The sequence below is a fragment of the Delphinus delphis genome, chromosome 7, assembly GCF_949987515.2.
Source record: "Delphinus delphis chromosome 7, mDelDel1.2, whole genome shotgun sequence".
In the NCBI taxonomy this organism is placed as follows: Eukaryota; Metazoa; Chordata; class Mammalia; order Artiodactyla; family Delphinidae; genus Delphinus; species Delphinus delphis.
This window is the reverse complement of record NC_082689.1, coordinates 4,583,379-4,606,287: the sequence shown is the minus strand read 5'-3', so window position 1 is coordinate 4,606,287 and position 22,909 is coordinate 4,583,379. Positions and strand designations below refer to the sequence as shown.

Below are 22,909 nucleotides of genomic sequence, written 5' to 3'. Positions count from 1 at the left end.
AATTGACTGCAGAGACCAAATTGCTAAGATGCTTAATCCCTAGGCCAAACGGAAGAGCAAGGTCCTGTGTCTGTCTGCCACGTGGAGGAACTGGGTGAGCTGGGGTGAAGAGAGAGTCATCCCACTACAGTCCAGTGCGTGGGGTAGGGGAGCGGGGGGTAGAGGCCAAAACTCCTGGAGGCCGACTCCTGGGCTCCCGTTTGCCTCCCAAAGCCCCATATGAAAAGTGCACTGCAGAATGTGTACGAGGCAATAAACCCGTACTGAGTACATCCCATGTGCTGGGGGCCCGAAATACACCATCTTAGGTAGTTATATGGGCACTAAGTGTGGCCGGTTTGAAGAGGAAAGGAATCAGACCTGCCAGGTACTCATGGAGTCTCAGCTTCTCCATCCGGAAAACGTTCCTGCAGGGATGAGGCCAGGCGGCCGTAAGCCGGATCCCTTAGACAAGGTCGGGTGCCCAGTACTTACACCCCTTGTGCAGATCTGGACACACACATTCATTGCACAACCGTTTCATGGATGTCCCTTCCCCCACTAGACTGTAAAGCAGCTCCCCTGGGCATCTCGGTGTCTGGCACGTAGAAGGCGCTCAATAAAAGACTTGGAGAGTGAACCCCACACCGCTGCGATGCTGCAGCCGTGACTTCTAGTGACCCGGGGTGGTTAAGGGGACCACGCATCGGCGAATGAGTGAGTCTAATGGTGGGGATTACAGGTGCTTGGAGACACGTATTTTGGGTCAAGCTCCCTTTGATTTTCCAAACCTCACTGTTGAGGTAGCTGCCAGCTTGGTTTCAAGCCCACTGGTCTTTCGTGGTTCCTCTGCTTTCGTTAGCATCATCCACGCCTCTCTTAAATTAAAATCTTCAGACCTGCGAGGACATCAGAAGCCACTTCTCTCAGTTGTTTGGGTCCCACAATGTCTTTAGTGGCTGAAAATAGTGTCGCTCTTTGAAACAGCCCGTGACACCGACCACCGTGACTGTCTTCGTATCACACGTGGATGGAGGGTTACGAAGAGCCTCAAAAGTAGCTTCCTCAGGGCTTCCCTGGTGGCGCAGTGGTTGAGAGCCCGCCTGCCGATGCAGGGGACACGGGTTCGTGCCCCGGTCCGGGAAGATCCCACATGCCGCGGAGCGGCTGGGCCCGTGAGCCGTGGCCGCTGAGCCTGCGCGTCCGGAGCCTGTGCTCCGCAACAGGAGAGGCCACAACAGTGAGAGGCCCACGTACCACGAAAAAAAAAAAGTAGCTTCCTCAGCGTTAGGGGTCTTAAACTTGCTAGTTCTGGATGGAGGTGTTTGTTTAAGCCCGGATGGTCTCAAGAACATCTTCGAAGGAATGCCGTGGTTCTGGACCTGGAACCTGCTGGCTCCTCAGGGCAGGCAGAGGGCAGAGCCACCGAGAGCTTTAATTCCACGTTAATCAGATTGCATTCCATAGATGCTCCTTAATGAGGGTTAATGACATTAATTACTGTCCCCTTCATTTCAGAACACGCTCCAGAGGAGCTAATTGTCACATAATGACCCTGGAACAGCTCAGGCCCCAGCAGAACTCCCAGGAAGGGTCTGTTTCCCTTTCTTTCCCCCAGTCCCTCTGCCCTTCCACCCCACACACTCTCTTATTTGCTTTCCTCCCATCAGGGCTGTCACGTCTCCTGTCTCTGCGTCAGATAAGAATGGGAGTTGTAGCACATGGCTGCATCGCTTTCCCAGGGGGACCTTGGATTTTAGACATGGATTGATGACAGGCTCGTAGTCTGATGAGCTGCCCAGTGGATGATGACGTCATGAGCATCCTCCTGCAGGACGGGTGGGTGAGCGCCTGGTGTCCTGGCAAGGGTGACCCAAATTAAAAATGCACAGCTAGGGACTTCCCTGGTGGCACAGTGGATAAGACTCCGTGCTCCCAATGCAGGGGGCTCAGGTTCCATCCCTGGTCAGGGAACTAGATCACATATGCATGCCGCAACTAAGAGTTCACATGCCACAACTCAGGAGCCCATGAGCAGCAACTAAGGAGCCCGGCTGCCACAACTAAGACCCAGCACAACCAAATAAATAAATAAATAAATATTAAAAAAAAATAAATAAAGGGACTTGTCCCAACAGGATTAAAATCTTAAAAAAACTAAAAAATAAAAGTGCATGGCCAATCTGACCCAATAACTTCTGTTTTCATTGAAGTATAGTTGATTTACAATGTTGTGTTAATTTTTGCTGTACAGCAAAGTGGTTTATCACAGGATATTGAGTATAGTTCCCTGTGCTATACAGTAGGACCTTGTTGTCTATCCATCCTGTATATAATAGTTTGCATCTGCTAACCCAGCCTCCCACCCCATCCCTCTCCCCCCTCCCCCTTGGCAACCACAAGTCTGTTCTCTATGTCTGTGAGTCTGTTTCTGTTTCATAGATAAGTCCATTTGTGTCATATTTTAGATTCCACATGTAAGTGATAACGTGATATTTGTCCTTCTGACTTACTCCGCTTAGTATGATAATCTGTAGTTAATAGTCCATGTTGCTGTAAATGGCATTATTTCATCCTTTTTAATGACTGCATAGCCTTCCGTTGCCATAACTTCTTTTTTAGGAACTTATCCTACAGATCTTTCTCCTGTACACGTCCACACAGAAGAATGCATAAAGGTATTCATTGTAGCACTGATGGGATAGCAAAGGGTGGACACAATCTAAATGTCTGACCAAGAGTGGACTGGTCAGATGAATTATGCTATATCCACCAAGTGGGTATTACGTAGCTAATATAAAATGAGGCCAGTCTGTGTGTGCTGATATGAACCAATACCCAAGGTATATAATTAAGTGAAAAGAGCAAGGGGGTGGAACAATATATATGCTATGTTACCACTTGTATAAAAAAAGTGAAATATATTTTTGTGAGTACACGTGCAGGAATCTACCCGTCCCCTGGCACACACACAGAGCAGGACGCCATGGTACAAATACCGTCAAGTGCTGGGCTATAGCTTGTCAGGCTCCTGTGCAGTCTGCAGTGACCTACAAGGGGGTCCACTCTGTGCAGAGTTGGGGGCACCTGTGAGCTGGGCGAAGCCGGCTGGGGTGGGAGGACATAGTGGTTCTTGGTAACCAGGTGGGGCTGGCTGATGGGAGTCACGTGGAACAGAGTGAAAACCTAGCACTGGAAAGGTCAGGGAGTCACAGTTTGGGAGAAAACAGAGGGGCCAGTGGAGATCACGTCTCAGTGTGAATGTGCTATGAGAGAGTGAGCCCATAGGGACGATATGTAGACGATCTTTGCCAATTTTTAAGACTCAAAATTACTCCAAAGCTGCACTGTTCAATATGCCAGGCACTCTAGCCACATGTGGCCGTTTAAATTTTTTAATTTTCTATTGACGTATACTTGATTTACAATGTTGTGTTAGTTTCAGGTGAACAGTGAAGTGATTCAGAGATATATATATATTCTTTTTCATATTCTTTTCCATTACGGGTTATTACAAGATACTGAATACAGTCAGTTCCCTGTGCTACAGCTACAGTGGTGTGTATCTGTTAATCCCAAACTCCTAACATCCTCCCACCTCCCCCTTTGGTAACCATACGTTTGTTTTCTATGTTTGTGGGTCTGTCTCATTTTTTATAAATTAATTAGTGATTGTTGAGTAAGCTCTACCTACACAGGTTTGTATGCGTTCTGAAAAGTGTGCTTGTTTTTCACAGTCAGACCAAGTTAAAAGGTCTTGTCCACCATTAACATTTTCATAACGCTTATTCCTTTACAATCATGATTCTCATTGCTTTACAATCCAGATACTATTATTTTGCAATGAACACCAAACCCTAGAGCCTTGGAGCTCTCATCCTGGGTCAAAACCAAGAGTCTGCTCCCATGACATGTGAAAGAAAGGGTCTCCGTGGGCCACCCTGGAGAGACGAACATTTCACGGCTCTCTGAGCTTAGGATGGGGAGTCCGCCCACCTCTCAGGCCACTTTGAGCCTTGGCCAGACACAGTCTGGGGTGGGTAAGGGGAGGGCAGGCAGACCGTCTGCAGAAATTGGGGTTCCTTTGGTATGAGAAGGCAAATCTACGGCGGGGCACCGGGAAGGTGGAGTTTGTTCAAGAAGACAGACTCTGAGGGATGGCTTTCCAGTTTGTACAGAGCACGTGCAGAACTCGGGAGCCTGGGGCTGTCTCTTTCTGTCCTAATTTGTGTTTATGTCCTGTACAGACACAGGCTGAGGGGTATGTGCTGCTGGCCAGAAGACAGCTGGGAACCACTGGTAGTTTTGGGCATTAAAGATCTAACCCGCTGAAAATCCCAGGAAAGCCTGGAGATCTAGCTTGGTCTATGGACTAGGAGATTGTAGAACTTTCTGTGGTGTAACCAAAAACTGCGCAGTAGTTAATTTGAATTAAATTCCAGTGAATTTATCGCAGCTCAATTTGTCTCCTTCCTTTGATTGTGTTCTCACCACAATTTAGAAGCGGGTTACTTACAATATGCCGCCAAGTAACCTTTCAGATTCTTACAAAATTGAAATTTATCTTTTGACCCTCACCTTTCTATTCTTTAATCTTTTTCTTTCTTAGAATTTCTTACTTCTTTATTTAGAGTTTCTCTTCTCCTATTTTTACCCTATTTGGGGTCGTAGTTTTCATCTAGCCATTGGCCTGCCGCTGCTCCAGTGTTTCCCAAGAGCAGGAACCCGGGAACTAAGAGGCAATGACATAGTCCCAATGTTCCAAATATTAGCTGTGTGGCCTTGGGCCTTAGTTTCCCCATCTTCAAAGTCAGAAGATTGAAAGCGTTAATTTAAAAGATCTTTTGGTTTGCTCCAGCAACCAAATTACTGAGTCAGTCCAAGAAAAAGTTTCTATTCGATTATATAGAATACATGAATAGAGCAAAGAATTAATTTATTAAGATACGTGCAAGATTATTAATAAAAAGCTAGTAGCACCGATGACTGAATGAATTTACTAGTTGTCAGATTAGGGTATTTTCTAAGTATCAAAATTTAAATTTAGCAACTAGTACCGATGAGATGAAGTGTCCAACTGGGATAGATTGTGGAGTGTGTGAAGAGTGAGTTTTGCTTATATACAAACTTTAATATAGATTAAGAGATAATTACAAGCTCTAGAAACACTTGTTATGCACAACTGACTTGGTGGTCAGCCTACGAAGATCTAACTGAGCGAGGGCAGGGCTGGCGGACGTAGGGCATCAGTGTGGGTCTTCACACAGGCAATGGTCAATCTCCCCCCTGGAGAGTCGGGCCCACCTCCATCCCTGGCTCCTCAGAGAGGCATTACTTTTTCTTTTTCTCCTTTATCCCTTTCTTCTCCTTCTCTTTTCCTTTGTCCTTTTCGTTTTCTTTGTTATCTCCTGTTAATGCCAAGGCTCGCTTTTTACTCATAGGGGTCTTGGCGTACCAGTCCTGAAATCGAACAGACGTTCAGGAAAATATCAAAATGATGTGAATTCACTAGTATGCCCTTAAAAATAAAGAAAAGCTCACTGAACGGAAAGGGGCAAGCAGCCATTAAACGTTGGGCATTTAATGTATGTTCAATACAAATTCTTTCTACGTGGGTTTACCAACCTGTATTTCTATACAATGTGAAACTTCTATCTCAAGGAGTTAACGGTTAAGGAGGATCTCTGGCCAGATCTAACCAACGACCCTTCCCAACTAAGTCACCTGACTTCCTGGGAAGCTTGCTCTATCCTGAAGGTGTGGGTTTTCTTGGTAATGTGAATGGCTCCCTATGGTTCAGACAAGGCCACCAGCAGCGGGACTGAGGGATACTGTCAAAAACATGGCAGAAATACTGGAGCACCCCAAAGCACTTAATGATTGCAGCTGGCCCTGTGATGACATTTTCTCAACTTTCACATTTATTTGAAATCTGAGAAACACTTTGGTTTACAAGCTCTGTGGTTATATTATTTCATTAAATGACTATGCGACAACTTACTTATCAATTCTCCCATTAACGGACATATAGGTCATTTCCAATATTTTGTTATTATGAACCGTGTTGAAATTCACAACTTTTATATCTCCTTATACACCAATGAGAAAACTTCCCTGGGGCATACACACAGAAATAGAACTCCTGGTTGAAGACCATGAGCATCTTCAATTTTATTTGGTATTTCCAAACTGTAGTCTGAAGTGTGTGAGTAGGACACTAGCTCAGTCTTTGTGTGTCTTAAAGTATCTTTATTTTTTCCGATCTCTTGGATGTTAGTTTAGCTGGATACAAATTTTAGGTAGACAGTTATTTTTCCTCAGCGCTTTGCAGATATACTCTCACTTTCTTCTGGTGTCTGTTTTTGCCAAGGAGATGTCTGATCTCCCAGTTGCTTCTTTGCAGGTAATCTGGTGTCTTAAGACTGGCCTGTTGCCTTGTTCTTAGGTTCACAATAATGCATGTAGGTGTAGATTTGTTTCATGTGTTCTGCTGGTCATGTGGAGTTTGTTTTTAACCTAAGAAGTCAGGTCTTTAATTAAGGAAAATTCTCAGCAAGTATTTCTTCAAATAATTGTTGTTCTGACATTTCTTCTCTTCTGCTAGAACTGCCATTAGTTGGGTGTCAGTGTCTTCAAAGGTTCTTACTTGCAGTTTATAGGTTTTATGTTTTTATTTTTCTATGTTGCCTTCTGGGGGGAGCTGTGAAAGAGTTGTGAAAAGAGTTCACACCTCTTTTATTTTTTGGCTTTTTATGTTAGTTACCTTATTTTTCATTTCAAAGCTTTCTTTTTGTGATTTTTTTCATAATTATCTGTTTTTATTCCATTTCTGCCTGTCTTTGTTTCAAAACTTTGTATCTCTAATGGAAGTTATGCCTTCATTTATTTTCTTGAACATCTTAATCATATTAATCTAAATGTTTTTGTTTAAACCATTGTCTTTTAATCATTTTTGTTTGAAGATTGTATGTAACACTAGATTTCCTAAAATGTTTTGGAATTTTGATTTTCAGATTTGTTTTGGTCTCTCTCTCTCTCTCTCTCTCATTATACCTACCTCCCTAGCAGTACTGCACTTGCTTCCACGTGGTTCTCTAAACCCACATCTAGAACCAGGACTTATAGGGTGTATAGAAGCTAACGCTCCTTGGTGATATTGGGATATCAAAGATCCAGTCATAGAAGCAGCAGATTTGTCATTTTATCTGCTACAACTCCTAATCTTTGTTTTCTATCATTTATTTCTCTCTATGCTACCTGCCAGGCATCTGTTTGTCCCTGTGTTTGAGATTTATCTTTGTTTCTGGCACTTGGGGATTTTCTCATTCTTCTTTGAGCGTTGACTCACCTTTCAACGTAAGGTGAGGTGGCCAAGTACTTAAGGTGATGGACTCCTAATTTACTGAGGCACAGTATGGAATATGGTCAATAAAATTGGCTGTGGAGTGAGATTTGAATTTTAGCTCTACTCCTTTTAAGCTGTGTGACCTGGAACAAGTCATTTTGCCTCTTGTGGTTTTTGTTTGTTTGTTTGTTTTGTTTTGGCTGCTGCAGCAAATTACCACATAAAAAACCACTTAAAAAAACACTTATTATCTCATAGTTCTGTAGATCAGAAGTCCAAAATGGGTCTCATGGGGCTAAAATCAAGGTGTCTGCAGGCTGTGTTCCTTTCTGGAGTTCCAGGGGAGAATCTGTCCCCTTGTCTTTTGTAGTTTCCAGAGGCCACCGGCTATCCTGGCTTGTGGCCCCATCTCTAGCTTTGAGCTAGCAGTGTTGTGCTACCTGGAGTCTCAATGATTCCTCACACTGCCATTTCTCTGGTTTCTCTTCTTGTGCCCTCTTCTAACTTTTATGATTACACTGGACTCATAAGGATAATTCAGGGTAATCTGTCTTAAGGTCAGCTAATTAGCAAACTTATTCCATCTGAAACCTTAATTCCCCTTTGCCATGTAACCTAACATAGGCCCAGGTTCCAGGGACCCAGATGTAGACCTCTTTGGGGAGCCAATATTCTGCCTACTACACCTCATTATAACTCAGTTTCCCCATCTGCAAAATAGGGTAAATGGTGTGGTCTAACTGAGTTAATAGGGTGCCTGGCACATAAGTAGTCATAAGTATTAGCTAACACTATTAAAACTATTACATCATTATCATTCAATATCTTCTCCATCATGTCCATTGTGCAGGTACATGTGTTTGGAGAATCTGCAAGACCCTAGTCTGACATGTTGTCAGAAGCGCAGCTGGGTGAAATTTCTCAGGGTGAAAATGATAGACCTGATTACCAGCAACTACAGCCATGGAATCACATTACTCAGCACAGTGACAGTTTCATTCTATCCATCTGCTCAATCCATTTGCCGCTAAACAAGTTAACTGAACATCTAGGTGGGACCAGGTGCTGTGCCAGGTCCTGGAGATATGACAGGAAGCAAAAATGGATGTGGGGTCAGCAGAAACTCTGCAAGCCAGAAGGGAGTGGCAGGACATATTTAAAGTGATGAAGGGGAAAATCCTACAACCAAGATTACTCTACCCAGCAAGGATCTCATTCAGATTCGATGGAGAAATAAAAACCTTTACAGACAAGCAAAAGCTAAGAGAATTCAGCACCACCAAATTCAGCTGTACAACAAATGCTAAAGGAACTTCTCTTGGCAGGAAACACAAGAGAAGAAGACCTACAATAACAAACCCAAAACAATTAAGAAAATGGTAATAGGAATATACATATAGATAACTACCTTAAATGTAAATGGATTAAATGCTCCAACCAAAAGACATAGACTGGCTGAATGGATACAAAAACAAGATCCATACATATGCTGTCTACAAGAGACCCACTTCAGACCTAGGGACACATACAGACTGAAAGTGAGGGGATGGAAAATGATACTCCATGCAAATGGAAATCAAAAGAAAGCTGGAGTGACAATTCTCATATCAGACAAAATAGACTTTCAAATAAAGACTATTACAAGAGACAAAGAAGGACACTACATAATGGTCAAGGGATCTATCAAGAAGAAGATACAACAATTGTAAATATTTATGCACCCAACATAGGAGCACCTCAATACATAAGGCAAATGCTAAGTGAGTAGGACACTATCTCAATCTTTGTGTGTCTTAAAGTATCTTTATTTTTTCCGATCTCTTGGATGTTAGTTTAGCTGGATACAAATTTTAGGTAGACAGTTATTTCCCCTTTTATAAAAGGGGACATAAAAGAAGAAATCAACAGTAACACAATCATAGTAGGGGACTTTAACACCCCACTTTGACCAATTGAAAGATCATCCAAAATGAAAATAAATAAGGAAACACAAGCTTTAAATGATACATTAAACAAGATGGACTTAATTGATATTTATAGGACATTCCATCCAAAAACAACAGGACACACTTTCTTCTCAAGTGCTCATGGAACATTCTCCAGGACAGATCATATCTTGGGTCACAAATCAAGCCTTGGTAAGTTTAAGAAAATTGAAATCGTATCAAGTATCTTTTCCGACCACAATGCTATGAGGCTAGACATCAATTACAGGAAAAAAACTGTAAAAAATACAAACACATGGAGGCTAAACAATACACTACTAAATAAGCAAGAGATCACTGAAGAAATCAAAGAGTAAATCAAAAAATACCTAGAAACAAATGACAATGAAAACACGACGACCCAAAACCTATGGGATGCAGCAAAAGCAGTTCTAAGAGGGAAGTTTATATCAATACAATCCTACCTCAAGAAACAGAAAACATCTCAAATAAACATCCGAACCTTACCCCTAAAGTAATTAGAGAAAGAAGAACAAAAAACCCACACAGCAGAAGGAAAGAAATCATAAAGATCAGATCAGAAATAAATGAAAAAGAAATGAAGGAAACAATAGCAGAAATCAATAAAGCTAAAAGCTGGTTCTTTGAGAAGATAAACAAAATTGCTAAACCATTAGCCAGACTCATCAAGAGAAAAGGGAGAAGACTCAAATTAGTAGAATTAGAAATGAAAAAGGAGAAGCAACAACTGACACTGCAGAAATACAAAGGATCATGAGAGATTACTACAAGCAACTCTATGCCAATAAAATGGACAACCTGGAAGAAATGGACAAATTCTTAGAAAAGCACAACCTTCCAAGACTGAACCAGAAAGAAATAAAAAATATAAACAGACCAATCACAAGCACTGAAATTGAGACTGTGATTAAAAATCTTCCAACAAACAAAAGCCCAGGACCAGATGGCTTCACAGGCGAATTCTATCAAACACTTAGAGAAGAGCTAACACCTATCCTTCTCAAACTCTTCCAAAATATAGCAGGGGGAGGAACACTCCCAAACTCATTCTATGAGGCCACCATCTCCCTGACACCAAAACCAGACAAAGACGTCACAAAGAAAGAAAACTACAGGCCAATATCACTGATGAACACAGATGCAAAAATCCTCAACAAAATACTAGCAAACAGAATCCAACAGCACATTAAAAGGATCACACACCACGATCAAGTGGGGTTTATCCCAGAAATGCAAGGATTCTTCAATATATGCAAATCAACCAATGTGATAAACTATATTAAGAGACTGAAGGAGAAAAACCATATGATCATCTCAATAGATGCAGAAAAAGCTTTTGACAAAATTCAACACCCATTTATAATAAAAACCCTCCAGAAAGTAGGCATAGAGGGAGCCTACCTCAACATAATAAAGGCCATATATGACAAATCCACAGCCAACATCATTCTCAATGGTGAAAAATTGAAACCATTTCCTCAAAGATCAGGAACAAGACAAGGTTGTCCACTTTCACCTCTCTTATTCAACATAGTTTTGGAAGTTTTTAGCCACAGCAATCAGAGAAGAAAAATAAATAAAAGGAATCCAAATCAGAAAAGAAGAAGTAAAGCTGTCACTGTTTGCAGATGACATGATACTATACATAGAGAATCCTAAAGATGCTACCAGAAAACTACTAGAGCTAATCAATGAATTTGTTAGAGTAGCAGGATATAAAATTAATCCACAGAAATCTCTTGCATTCCTATACACTAATGATGAAAAATCTGAGAGAGAAATTAAGAAAACACTCCCATTTACCCCTGCAAGATAAAGAATAAAATACCTAGGAATAAATCTACCTAGAATAAATAAATCTAAGGAGACAAAAGACCTGTATGCAGAAAACTATAAGACACGATGAAAGAAATTAAAGCTGATACAAACACATGGAGAGATATAACACGTTCTTGGATTGGAAGAATCAACATTGTGAAAATGACTATACTACCCAAAGCAATCTATAGATTCAGTGCAATCCCTATCAAAATACCAATGGCAGTTTTCACAGAACTAGAACAAAAAATTTCACAATTTGTATGGAAACACAAAAGACCCCGAATAGCCAAAGCAATCTTGAAAAAGAAAAACGGAGCTGGAGGAATCAGGCTCCCTGACTTCAGACTATACTACAAAGCTACAGTAATCAAGACAGTATGGTACTGGCACAAAAACAGAAATATAGATCACTGGAACAGGATAGAAAGCCCAGAGATAAACCCATGCATGTATGGTCACCTTATTTTTATTTTATTTTTTTTGCGGTACGTGGGCCTCTCACTGCTGTGGCCCCTCCCACTGCGGAGCACAGGCTCTGGACGCGCAGGCTCAGAGGCCGTGGCCCACGGACCCAGCCGCCCTGCGGCACGTGGGATTCTCCCAGACTGGGGCACGAACCTGCGTCCCCTGCATCGGCAGGTGGACTCTCAACCACTGTGCCACCAGGGAAGCCCGGTCACCTTATTTTTGATAAAGGAGGCAAGAGGCAAGAATATACAATAGAGAAAAGACACTCCTTCAATAAATGGTTCTGGGAAAAACAGACAGCTACATGTAAAAGAATGAAATTAGAACAGTCCCTAACACCATACACAAAAATAAACTCAAAGTGGATGAAAAACCTAAATGTAAGGCCAGACACTATAAAACCCTCAGAGGAAAACATAGGCAGAACACTCTATGACATAAATCACAGCAAGATCCTTTCTGACCCACCTCCTAGAGAAACAGAAATAAAAACAAAAATAAACAAATGGGACCTAATGAAACTACTTGTGCAGATCAAGATCAAGATCAACTACTTGTGCAACCCTTGTGCAGATCATTATTTTGGGGATCAGTATTGAGACTATTTTCAACCTTCATTGAAGCATCAGCAGCAAAGCAGAGGGGAAACGGTTTCTAGAGTTGGTGGAAAAGCGACACTTCATAGAGGGAATTTTCCTAATCCCAAGCAGGCTTTCAGAGACAAGAGGCTTGAATGGGAATTACAACTCTCTCTCTGGTGACTGCATGGCTAAGATGGTGGTGGATATAATTGCATGGATACAGTTCTCCTCCCTTTTTTTCCCAGTTGGCCAAGAAAACTACCTTTAGGTTCAGAAAGAGAACACAACTGTACTCATTCTTATTCACAGGATTTGGAGGGGTTGCCTGCTGGCCTGGGCCTTGGGGACGAAGGCTGTAAAACTCATTGTACCTGGAAAAGGCACATCACTCTTGGCTAGTTCTTTTCCTCCCATATCGAGGGATATGAAGAGTTAATTCTCAAAGCTTCCTCCAGATCTAAAAAGTTCCGTGAACATATCAGAGTGTGTTCAAAAATGCAAAAACTAGGGCTTCCCTGGTGGCGCAGTGGTTGGGAGTCCACCTGCCGATGCAGGGGATGCGGGTTCGTTCCCCGGTCCGGGAGGATCCCACATGCCGCGGAGCGGCTGGGCCCGTGAGCCGTGGCCGCTGAGCCTGCGCATCCGGAGCCTGTGCTCCGCAACGGGAGAGGCCACAACAGTGAGAGGCCCGTGTACTGCAAAAAAAAAAAAAAAAAAAAAAACGAAAACTAAATGTTGGCGAATTTTCTTGTGATTTCCTATCGCAAGTGTACTAGAAGATGACGTGTACCAGGGCAAATATGGAGCAAAAGTAGCATTGGCTGGAAGTACACTGTTTAGGGACTGTTTTTTTCCATGCAAAACTTGTTCCATTACGTGAATTATGAAGTAAAACCCAGTGAGAACCAAGAGAGGGGTGTGTGTGTGTGTGTGTGTGTGTGTGTGTGTGTGTGTGCAAATCCAATGGTTTTGAAGCTGCTACTCAGTTCTGCAATTTGGCTGTTCATTTATAAGGTCATGGATCACAATTTTCCTAAAATTTGGAAGACGTGCTTTACTGCTAAGGCCAGAAAAATACTGTGGCCCCCAAATTTCGAGTTTCTAAATTTTACTGGGTATGGTAGAGTCCAAATGCATGAATCCCAGGGGACTGGAGGGAGGAGGTGACGTGACAAGTGTTTGCTGCTAGGACCTGGCCAGGTAGGCGTTGCGTTTACCTTAAAGCTCTCTTCTTCCTCTTGGTAGACGGGACTCATGCTGGTGAGAGGCGGGATGAACTCGAGGGCGGTGAGCGGCTTGTGAGATTGCTGCCGGATTCTGCGCTCCGTGAGCACCTCCTTCACCACCTGGACGATGTGGCCCTGGGTGAAGCCGTCGGTGATCTTTGCCAAGCAACTGACACTCAGGGCACCGGTGATGACTCCGCCGTGGCGCTGAATGATTTCTTTCCACAAAACTGTTGTATCCAAAGTGATGGAAAAGACAGAGAACAGGAGTCACCACAGAGAAAGCAGCATTGACCCAGTTCCCAGGACAAAGCGGTGGCTCACCAAGAAAGGAGAGCACAGGAGGTCTGCTCCGATTTGTAATTCAAATGAGCAGGAAGCCACCTGACCAAATGCTCTGCCCCGAGGGATTTTCAAGCATAAGGGATGCACGTGGATGGCCCTGAGGTCTGCAGACTACGAGCCCCTTGAATTGACAAGGAAAAATTAAACTAGGGTCAGTATAGTTTTAGGGTGGTACCTTCAAAGATGTTCAAAATCTTCCAACATTGGAAATTTACGTGGGTGTCTATGGCATTTGGCTAAGTAGGAGTCGGACTTCTTTGAGCTATAAAGTTCATTTCTTACATGATTTTTATGCGTGGAATTGGAACACAGAGTCCAATTTCTATCAGCCATGGCTGGGCTCGGTTCCCATTGGGTGTAAGACACTGTCCCACACGTCCTATTAGACAGAGCAACTGGACCCTTTATTCTCTGCCCCCAACAATGGAAAAACAGCCAGATTAACAGATCTACCAGATGGGTGTCCTGTTGTTGTGTGGGTCAGTGGGACCTGGGGTGACCGGGAGATTTCACTTAGAACACAGGGATGCTGTGAAGATGAATTATGAAATTATCCCTGATGTTTACGTAACCTTAGAGATAGGATGGTCTTCCATACAACATTTGAGACGAGATTACACTTTGAGAACTATGTCTATTCTGTCAAGAGAGGCTCCAGGGAAATAAATGAGACTTGCTGTGGTGTGTTTAGTTCTATCCATCCAGACAGTGAGGAAGGATGCAGACAGGGTAAGGCCTTCCGTATCAGAACCAGCCGCGGTACTGAGAAGATCTGGCCAGATGTCTCTAGAGCATTTTGACCTTCTTTGAGGAATATTTGAAACAGTGTTTAAACAACTGAAGATTTACTGCATGATCTGAGCACTGTCAGGTGTGTGACGTGACTGCAGCATCCAACTACATTGATCCAAAAGTACCTGATGAGATGAAAAGGTCCAATGACTGTCAAGGGATAGAATGACTTGGAACGTAACTAGGACCCACATCAGAGTCTGGCTTTTGGGGCCACGAGTTATTCCAACAATGTGCCTCCACTGTCCTCCTTGGCAGGAGATCCTTGGCCCCAAGGTGAGCTGAGTTGCTGGGAAGGGGTGCATGTTATCATGGGGCCTGTGGTGTCTTCCAACGGTGGAAGGTTAGCCATCAAGGGATGAGAGCTTCAGTGAGACCAGCAAGGGCCACGGGGGCCCCCAAATTTGCCTAAAGCAACATCTTCCTCCTGCGTCTACACTGCTACTTCCTTGGTGGGTTTATTTGAACCTGAACCCATCTAAGGTAAAAGTGGGAGTAGAAAGATTTCCTTCTCAAGCTGCTATGAGAAATAAGGACAAGAATGTGTACAAATCACTTGGAAGAAACTCTTCTGGCATATGGTGGACACTTTCTCTTCTGTAGCTTTATTACTGTTATTTCTGTAATTTTATTACTATCAAGTCATTCCACTTGGTACCAAAGTTTCCTAATGCTCAGTCAAACATCAATTATAAAAGCTAACACAAAATAAACTACAGAGTATTTCTAAGCATATCTGTGTAAAAGACAGATTGGAACAGGGGAGGATTACGCTTATCTAAATACAACTGCTGTAGAGTTAGACATCAGGAGACACAGCCCGTGGTAAAAACACACAGCAACAACAACAACCAGATGACACCATCCCTTGGGATCTCGTCTGTCTCCTGTCCTCATTCATAACATCTAGAAGCCGTGCAAACAGGTCTGAGTGGTGACTCTGGGTCCTGAGAAGGGAACACGTTTTATGGGACAGTCACTGGTGAGAACCCCTAAACCTGGGGACCTGGTAGATACCCCAGGCTGGGAACCCAGAGCAGCTTCAGACGTGGGCACCCGTGGGTGAAATTCCTACCTGCAGCGTGGACGGGACAAACAGTGGGGGCCAAGGGCTTCCCAGCGACAAAGATCAGCTCTCCCGTGCCTCCCTGTTAAGCTATGAAAGTCACAGCCTCCCTGTATTTTAACACAAAAATCCCTGCGAGTAAAGATTCAGTAATAGTGATGCAGACGTCGGGCTTAACAGATACACACGACTATATATAAAGCAGATAGCCGACAAGGACTTACTGTATAGCACAGGCACTTCTACTCAGTATTTTGTAAAAACATATAAGGGAAAAGAATCTGGAAAAGAATATACATATATACGTACAGCTGAATCACTGTGCTGTATACCTGAAACTAACACGATATTGTAGATCAACGATAGTCCAATAAAAAAAGAGTGATGCAAAAAACGACAATTACTCTGGTCTAGCGTGGGCATGTAAACACCCTATTGACAATGAACGTGTATGACATTCGTGTAAAGTCTTGGTCAAGCTTCGTCAAAATACCTGAAACATTGATGACTTCCCCAAGCTCATCATTTTTTAATGGTGGTGCAGTCACAGCTGCGGTGGGACTTGCCCACTTGCCCCCAGCCATCTCCAGATCCAGAGAAGGGGAGAGAGAATCAGGCTTGACTCCCTTCTCATGTCTGATGAACTAGACTTACTAGCCTTTAAAAGAACAGCTTCTATTGCTTGTACAAAGCCACCGGATCATGGGTTCTTGGCCCTTAAATAGCTGCTCTGGGGCAAAGAGGGGATTCAGGCGTGGAGGGAGCTCTAGCCTGGTGGTTCATTGCAGTGGCAGCCCCACAGCCTGTACTGGAGGCACGAGCAGGCTGCCAAGCCTTTGGTCCAGCGGGGGAGGGGTGGTGGTGGGCACAAAAGCACAACAGGCTTGGGGACTGGCAACGGGTGTGGCCGTGAGGACCAGAGGCCAGGGCTACAAAACGGTTCAAGGCAGCTGAGGGGCTCTCTGGACCTGCTGCCGTGTTTTACCTTCCTTTCTTGGATGTAGAGGGCTCTTCAGTTCTTCAGACTAATCTCCATCCCCTTCCCCTTCTTTAGGCTGAAAGGAATCTGGTCTTCGGGGCCCCTTCTCTGCTCTTGGCATTCCCAGTTGATTCATTCCCAATTGATTCTATCCTGGCTAGTGCTTGAGACGACACAGTCTCTTAAAATTCATTTTTATTTGGGATTTTGCAAAAGCACAAGAGGGTGAATAATGTGATTGGGATGAGCTTCTGGCCTCCGCAGTCTAGGATTCCAGAAAAAGAAACGAAATTGAGTTATTTGTAGTGAGGTGGATGGACCTAGAGTCTGTCATACAGAGTGAAGTAAGTCAGAAAGAGAAAAACAAATACCGTATGCTAACGCATATATATGTAATCTAAAAAAAAAAAAGGTTCTAATGAACCTAGGGGCTGGACAGGAATAAAGATGCAGACGTAGAGGATGGACTTGAGGACACAGGGAGGGGGAAGGGTAAGCTGGGGCGAAGTGAGAGAGTGGCATGGACATAAATACACTACCAAATGTAAAATAGATAGCTAGTGGGAAGCAGCCGCATAGCACAGGGAGATCAGCTCGGTGCTTTGTGTCCACCGAGAGGGGTGGGATAGGGAGGGTGGAAGACGCAACAGGGAGGAGATATGGGAATGTATGTGTATGTATAGCTGATTCACTTTGTTATAAAGCAGAAACTAACACAGCATTGTAAAGCAGTTATACCCCAATAAAGATGTTAAAAAAAAAAAAAAAGAAAGACATGGGCTGGACCCCTCCGAGCAGACACAGGGTCTAAGGTGGGGGGCCTGTGATGAATCGGGTTATTAGCGGAGCAGACCCCAGGGAAGAGAGACAGGAGGAGGCATGAGGAACGTGGCGAGAAGGAAGCCCAGAGGGATTTCTGGGGACTAGACATGGCATTAATCAACCTGGGGGTGGATTTTCTTTGCAGAGACATTTTGAAGGAAACCGCTTGATTTGGGGAAAGCAGGTAGCTATTGAATTATATTTGGTAAACCTTAAGGACCGCGTTTCCTCTGGCTGATCTGCCCTTCTCTTCTCAGCCCTGTCACTCCCCCACACCGCCTGGAGAATCTGAGAAGTTGGGTCGAGTGTCCCATGCACCTTTGGTCCTCGGCTGCCAGCAGACAGGTGGACAAGCAAGGGCCCAAGTTATGGATCTGCAGCCCAGGCTTTACAGGATGCAAGAGACCGTTTTTTTTTTTTTGTACGCGGGCCTCTCACTGTTGTGGTCTCTCCCGTTGCGGAGCACAGGCTCTGGATGCGCAGGCTCAGCGGCCATGGCTCACGGGCCCAGCCGCTCCGCGGCATGTGGGATCTTCCCGGACCGGGGCATGAACCCGCGTCCCCTGCATCGGCAGGCGGACTCTCAACCACTGTGCCACCAGGGAAGCCCAAGAGACTGTTTTTGATCATTGCAAAGACAGGAATAGTCTTTCTTTAAGATAGATGTCCCAGCCACTGTGGCTATGGTAACTTCAAGGTCACTGGAGGAAACGCTGGGCAGCATTTATGATGTTGGTGAGAATGGCAGCCTGAACAAATCACCCACCGAGAAAGAAATATGTGAGACACATGTGGTTGAGTGGACAGAGCCCTGGGCCCAAGATGACCACTGCTGCAGGTTTATCATCCGCCCACCGGTGAAGGGATGCTTCCTCCTTCCTCTCCCACGATGCTGCCGTGAGGGGATTCAAGCTGGAATCTGTCTTGTGATCTGAGTCCCTAGAGAGGCCTGGCACTTTATCAAAAGAACACACCTGTCCTTGTTATACATCAATAGCTTCATTTCGAAAGGGCCTATGGTTTTGTCAGACAATCGAAACTGTTCAAAGTCAAGAATAATGTTCTAGGCCCTGAAAATTAATAATACTCTACCTTATTCCATTAAGATAGCTTAAAATATATATACAATACAGAGAGAGAGAGAGAGACAGAGAGAGACACAGAGAATCTAACCAAGGGGCACGGGAGTGGGAAAGCTCTGATGAAGCCAGGAGCGTGGAATCCTCTGTAGTGGGCAGAAAACGCTGGTGCACACCCATCTCTGTGTCGACTCCTTCCTTGGCTAAACTACACATCCCTGCCCCCTTGAACCCTGGTGGGGCCTCGTGAGGCATTCTGGCCAATGTGGCTAGAAGAACTGTTGGCCCCTCCTCAGTCTGGTCCCTAAATCTCCTGAGAGATCATTTATACTATCTTTCTTTCTTTTCCTTTGATGCTGGCTGGTTGCAAAGGATCCAGTGGAGGGCTTGCAGGCCCCAGAAGATGGAGAAGTCCCTAGATGGGTGGAGAAATAACTGCGCCCAAAGTCTTCCTGTGCTTTGCATATAACATTGTGATTATGATCACACTTTATCAAGACAGAAACGAATGCATATTGCAAACGGAGTGGCTAATAAGCTAAGAGTTTATAATGTATGGGGAGTAAAGGGTTGTTCTTCTAGCAAATCACACTGACCAGGAACTTAAGATCAACCAGAAAGGACATATATCCTCTCTGTTTTGGTGGTGCTATTGTGACTAATGAAGGATGAATAGAAACCAAGTCTGACCTAATAGTTTTTATTATTATCAGCAATGCACCATGGCTACCAGGTCATCGCTACCGCCATCTCCTCTACCATGACCGCCACCATGACCACCAGCTTCTCCATCACCACCAGGCTGTGGTCACAACCACCATCATCTCCATCACCCCCAGGCTGTGGTCATGACCACCGCTATCTCCATCACCACCAGGCTGCAGTCACAACCACCATCATCTCCATCACCCCCAGGCTGTGGTCATGACCACCAGCATCTCCATCACTTCCAGGCTGCGGTCATGACCACCAGCATCTCCATCGCTTCCAGGCTGCGGTCATGACCACCAGCATCTCCACCACTTCCAGGCTGTGGTCACCATCACCGCCATTTCCAACAGCACCATCATCATCTCTAAACCAAATCTACCACCACCACCACTACCATGGGCGGCCGGGACGGCCCCTCAATGAGTCGCACCTTTGGTATTCACATGCTGTGTAGTCCACTGTCCTTGAACTTGGGCTGGCCTGTGACTTTCTCTTGACCAGTAGAATGTGGTGAAAGTGACTCTGTGTGACTTCTGCAGCTGGGTCACAAGGATCCTTCCAGCTTCTGCCTGAACCTCTTGAAATGTTTGCCCTTAGGATGTTCCCCCTGGGGACCTAGCTGCCGCGCCGTGGAAGGCCACGGGGAGGGGCCGGGTAGAGGAGGTCTGGTCACCAGCCCCAGCTGAGCTCCCAGCTGACAGCCAGCAACAGCACAGTCATGGAGGGAATGGTCTTGGATGTCCAGTCCTGTCCAGTCTTCAGATGGCTGGAGTCCCAGCCGCCATTTACTGCTCCATCATGAAACACCTTGGGGAGAACGCCCCCACTGAGCCCAGTGGCCCTTCAGAATCATGAGAGGCGTACTTTATGGTTTCAAGCCACTGGGGAGGTCTGTCACACAGCAATCGATAATGGAAACCACCACCGGCACCACTGCCGGCTCCCTGGGCCATTTACTGACCTTCCATTTAAATATTCCTCCTCCACGCCCCCATCACCGCCTTCTCCCCCTCCACCCGTCCTCTCCGGGAGCTGAGATGGTGCTGGGCATTCTAGCCATCTCATATAAGGGTCACCACAGCCCTGGGAACTGAACAGTTCTCCTACTTTAGAGCTGAGAAAATGGAGGCTCAGAATGTCAGCCTACTTCTCAAGGTCATCAGCTATTCGGCGGGACAGCCAGGATCAGAACCAGGGCTCGTCAGAACCCACGTGCCACGGCTCTTCCCAATTTCACTGCACTGCCTCCCAGGGTCACTTTTTTGTATTGTTCCCATTTAAAAATAGGTTTCAAAAGAAGTGATTTTGAATCTGTCTGTCCAAGGGAAAAAAATGGAAAAAAAGTAAGCTCTTGTATTCAGTGTTTAAGTAAATCAACATTCCCTTGGACTGGTATTTTGAGCCTGGAAAGAAAAAATCGACCAGGTGAAAAGAAATGCTTTTGCACGGGAAAGACATCACCGCCGCGGGGACGAGCTGAGTGACCCTAATCCACCTGTCGAAAGGAAAATTCTTACCCATAGGGGCTTTTGTCTCCTTCAGGGCTCAAAATAATAATCCCTGTCCTGTTTCCTTTTGTCTTGGGTAAAAAGAATTACATTAACAACAGAACAGAGATCTGTTGCTCTTGGGACCTGGAGTTTATGTTTATGGCTTGGAGTTCGCTGACTGTCCTGGGGCACTGGGACTTACATCACCTTCTGATGGTCACTGGGTGACGAAGGCCACCCTCCTGGCTCAAGCCCATGTGCCTGCAAGCCCACACCGGACGGCCCAGCTTCGGTTACTGCATACTGGAAGGGGTGAGGGGTACTTGCCATGTCTGGAAGCATAGTCTGGTCTGGGAACCAAAATAATTTTTTGATAAACTTTGCAAAGAGGTTGAAGTTCAGCGTCAAAAGGTCGCTGTGTTGTCCCCACAATGAGAATCCTGTCATCTGGTTTCAGGAGCTTCAGGATTTTGGGAAGCTGTTTTTTCAGGCGCTTAGGTTCCATCTGGGAGGAAGAGAGAGGGGAAGAAGTAAGCCCACACATAGAAAAAAAGAATCAAGAACAAAAGAAAATATAGCGTTGGATGCACTGTGGCATACATTTGTTAAAAAGTGATGCCCAAACACACTTTCTTAGAGTTTGTTCTGGGTCGGGTCTCGGGACGTGGTTCCTGGTTTGCATGGTCTGAACTGCTGGCTCTTCCTTTCCTTAAATCTGGTGTTCCGATTTGGAAAGGGGGAAGGAAGGAAGCACCTGACCGAACGTACCAGCATCTTAACCCTAAGAATGGGAAACAGGGCGGATTTCCAAGCGGAAGGAAACTGGCTGGGATTGAGAATTGGTTTCCAGTGTGTTCCTCTGAGCTGTTTTGAAGGTGAACTCAAGATTTCCTTTGCTGACGGCTGTGACAACGAGGACCAAGGTCTTGGATCTCAGATCTGAAAACAGCTGGTTACATAAGAGTGTGAAACTTCTCTCTGAAGCAGTTTGGGTGTAGTTTGAACCTGTATTATTTCAGTAGAATCTCAGCACTAATGAGGGACAGGAGTAAGACTTGAGGTACCTGAGGGAGGATAACTTCTGGCCTCTGGGCGGGGTGGGGGGCATGTCAGATTTGGCCACGTTGCCATGGCAACGCATGGGCTTTTAATCAACCACAACTAGTGCAGCAAGAGAAGAGGAAGCGGCTAGGGGTGATGGGGGGGCCTCCACAGAGACACCCAAGAACAATCTGGGCCTTTTTTGCTCCCCTTTGGCTCAGGGGCAATTGAGCCAGAGAGTTAAAGATCCCACCTATCCTGGGGCTTTCCTGGAACCGCCCCAGCACATGTGAGCTACTCTATAGAGATGAGGCCGCCTGTTGCTTGGCCCTGTGTGTCCTGCACACCTGGCCGGAAGACAGCCCCGCACGTCTGCCTGCAGGAAGGGGCTGGTAACATCTAGGGAAAGGAGTGGGCGTGGGATAAATTCCACGCTCGAGAATAAACGCGAATGGCAGGAAACTGGAGGCATGGGGGTGACAGAGCTGTGCACAGCTGCAGGGCCTTTGGGACAAGGACACTCGTGTGCTGGGGAATCTGTTCCCTGGGAGGCCCTTTGGCTGCCCCGTGGAATTGGGAGTCAGACCTGGAACGGCAGCCTGCTGGGCAGAGGGAGGGAGGGTGGTGTTAGGAGTGTGGTCTGCAGGGCGGGTGTGAGCTGGGTGGGTGATGCCGGGGATGGAAGGGGCTGTGGCCATGCAGGGGGCCCAGTGTTGTGCCCCTTCCTGCTTCCTTTTGTTTGACCAACAGAAAGGCCCAGTTCCATGTCTGGATTGACGGGGTGCAGGGAAAATACTGGATGAGAAAAGAGCGAGACGCCGGGCCGAGGGGCCGTTCGGAGGAAAGCCCAGTGGGAAGTTGCAGAAACTTTTGGCTCCAATGAGGCAAGAGGTTGGGGGCTTGCCTTGACCTCCCAGGACAGCACAGCTTGTTACTTCCCGGCCCGTGAGCCTCGCTCATTACTTCTTACGCCCAGGCTGCTTCCATGGTACTGGTAGCATCGACTGCATGCTTCCTGTGTTCCAGGGGTCTTGCTCGGTGCCTGACATGAACCTTCTCACCTTATCCTCGCAGCCACCCCAGGAGAGGGACCCGTTCTCACCCTCACTCCGGAGATGCTGGCCTGAGGCACAAGGAGACCAAGGGACATCCGAGACCCAGAGTTCATGAGCCGGTCCCCAGCTGCCAGCACAGAGT

General features: G+C 45.5%; 1 protein-coding gene across 1 annotated transcript in view; it reads right to left on the bottom strand.

Moving 5' to 3' along the window:
• Positions 1-5,005: 5,005 nt before the first annotated feature.
• The window catches only part of IQCA1 (IQ motif containing with AAA domain 1), a 167,562-nt gene continuing 149,658 nt past the window's right edge, over positions 5,006-22,909 (bottom strand). The window contains exons 17-19 of the mRNA XM_060015464.1: positions 20,999-21,176; positions 13,379-13,617; positions 5,006-5,439 (exon numbers count right to left, since the gene is read on the bottom strand). Coding sequence (XP_059871447.1) covers positions 5,311-5,439; positions 13,379-13,617; positions 20,999-21,176 — 546 coding nt within the window. The 3' untranslated portion in view covers positions 5,006-5,310. The remainder of the gene's footprint in view (positions 5,440-13,378; positions 13,618-20,998; positions 21,177-22,909) is intronic.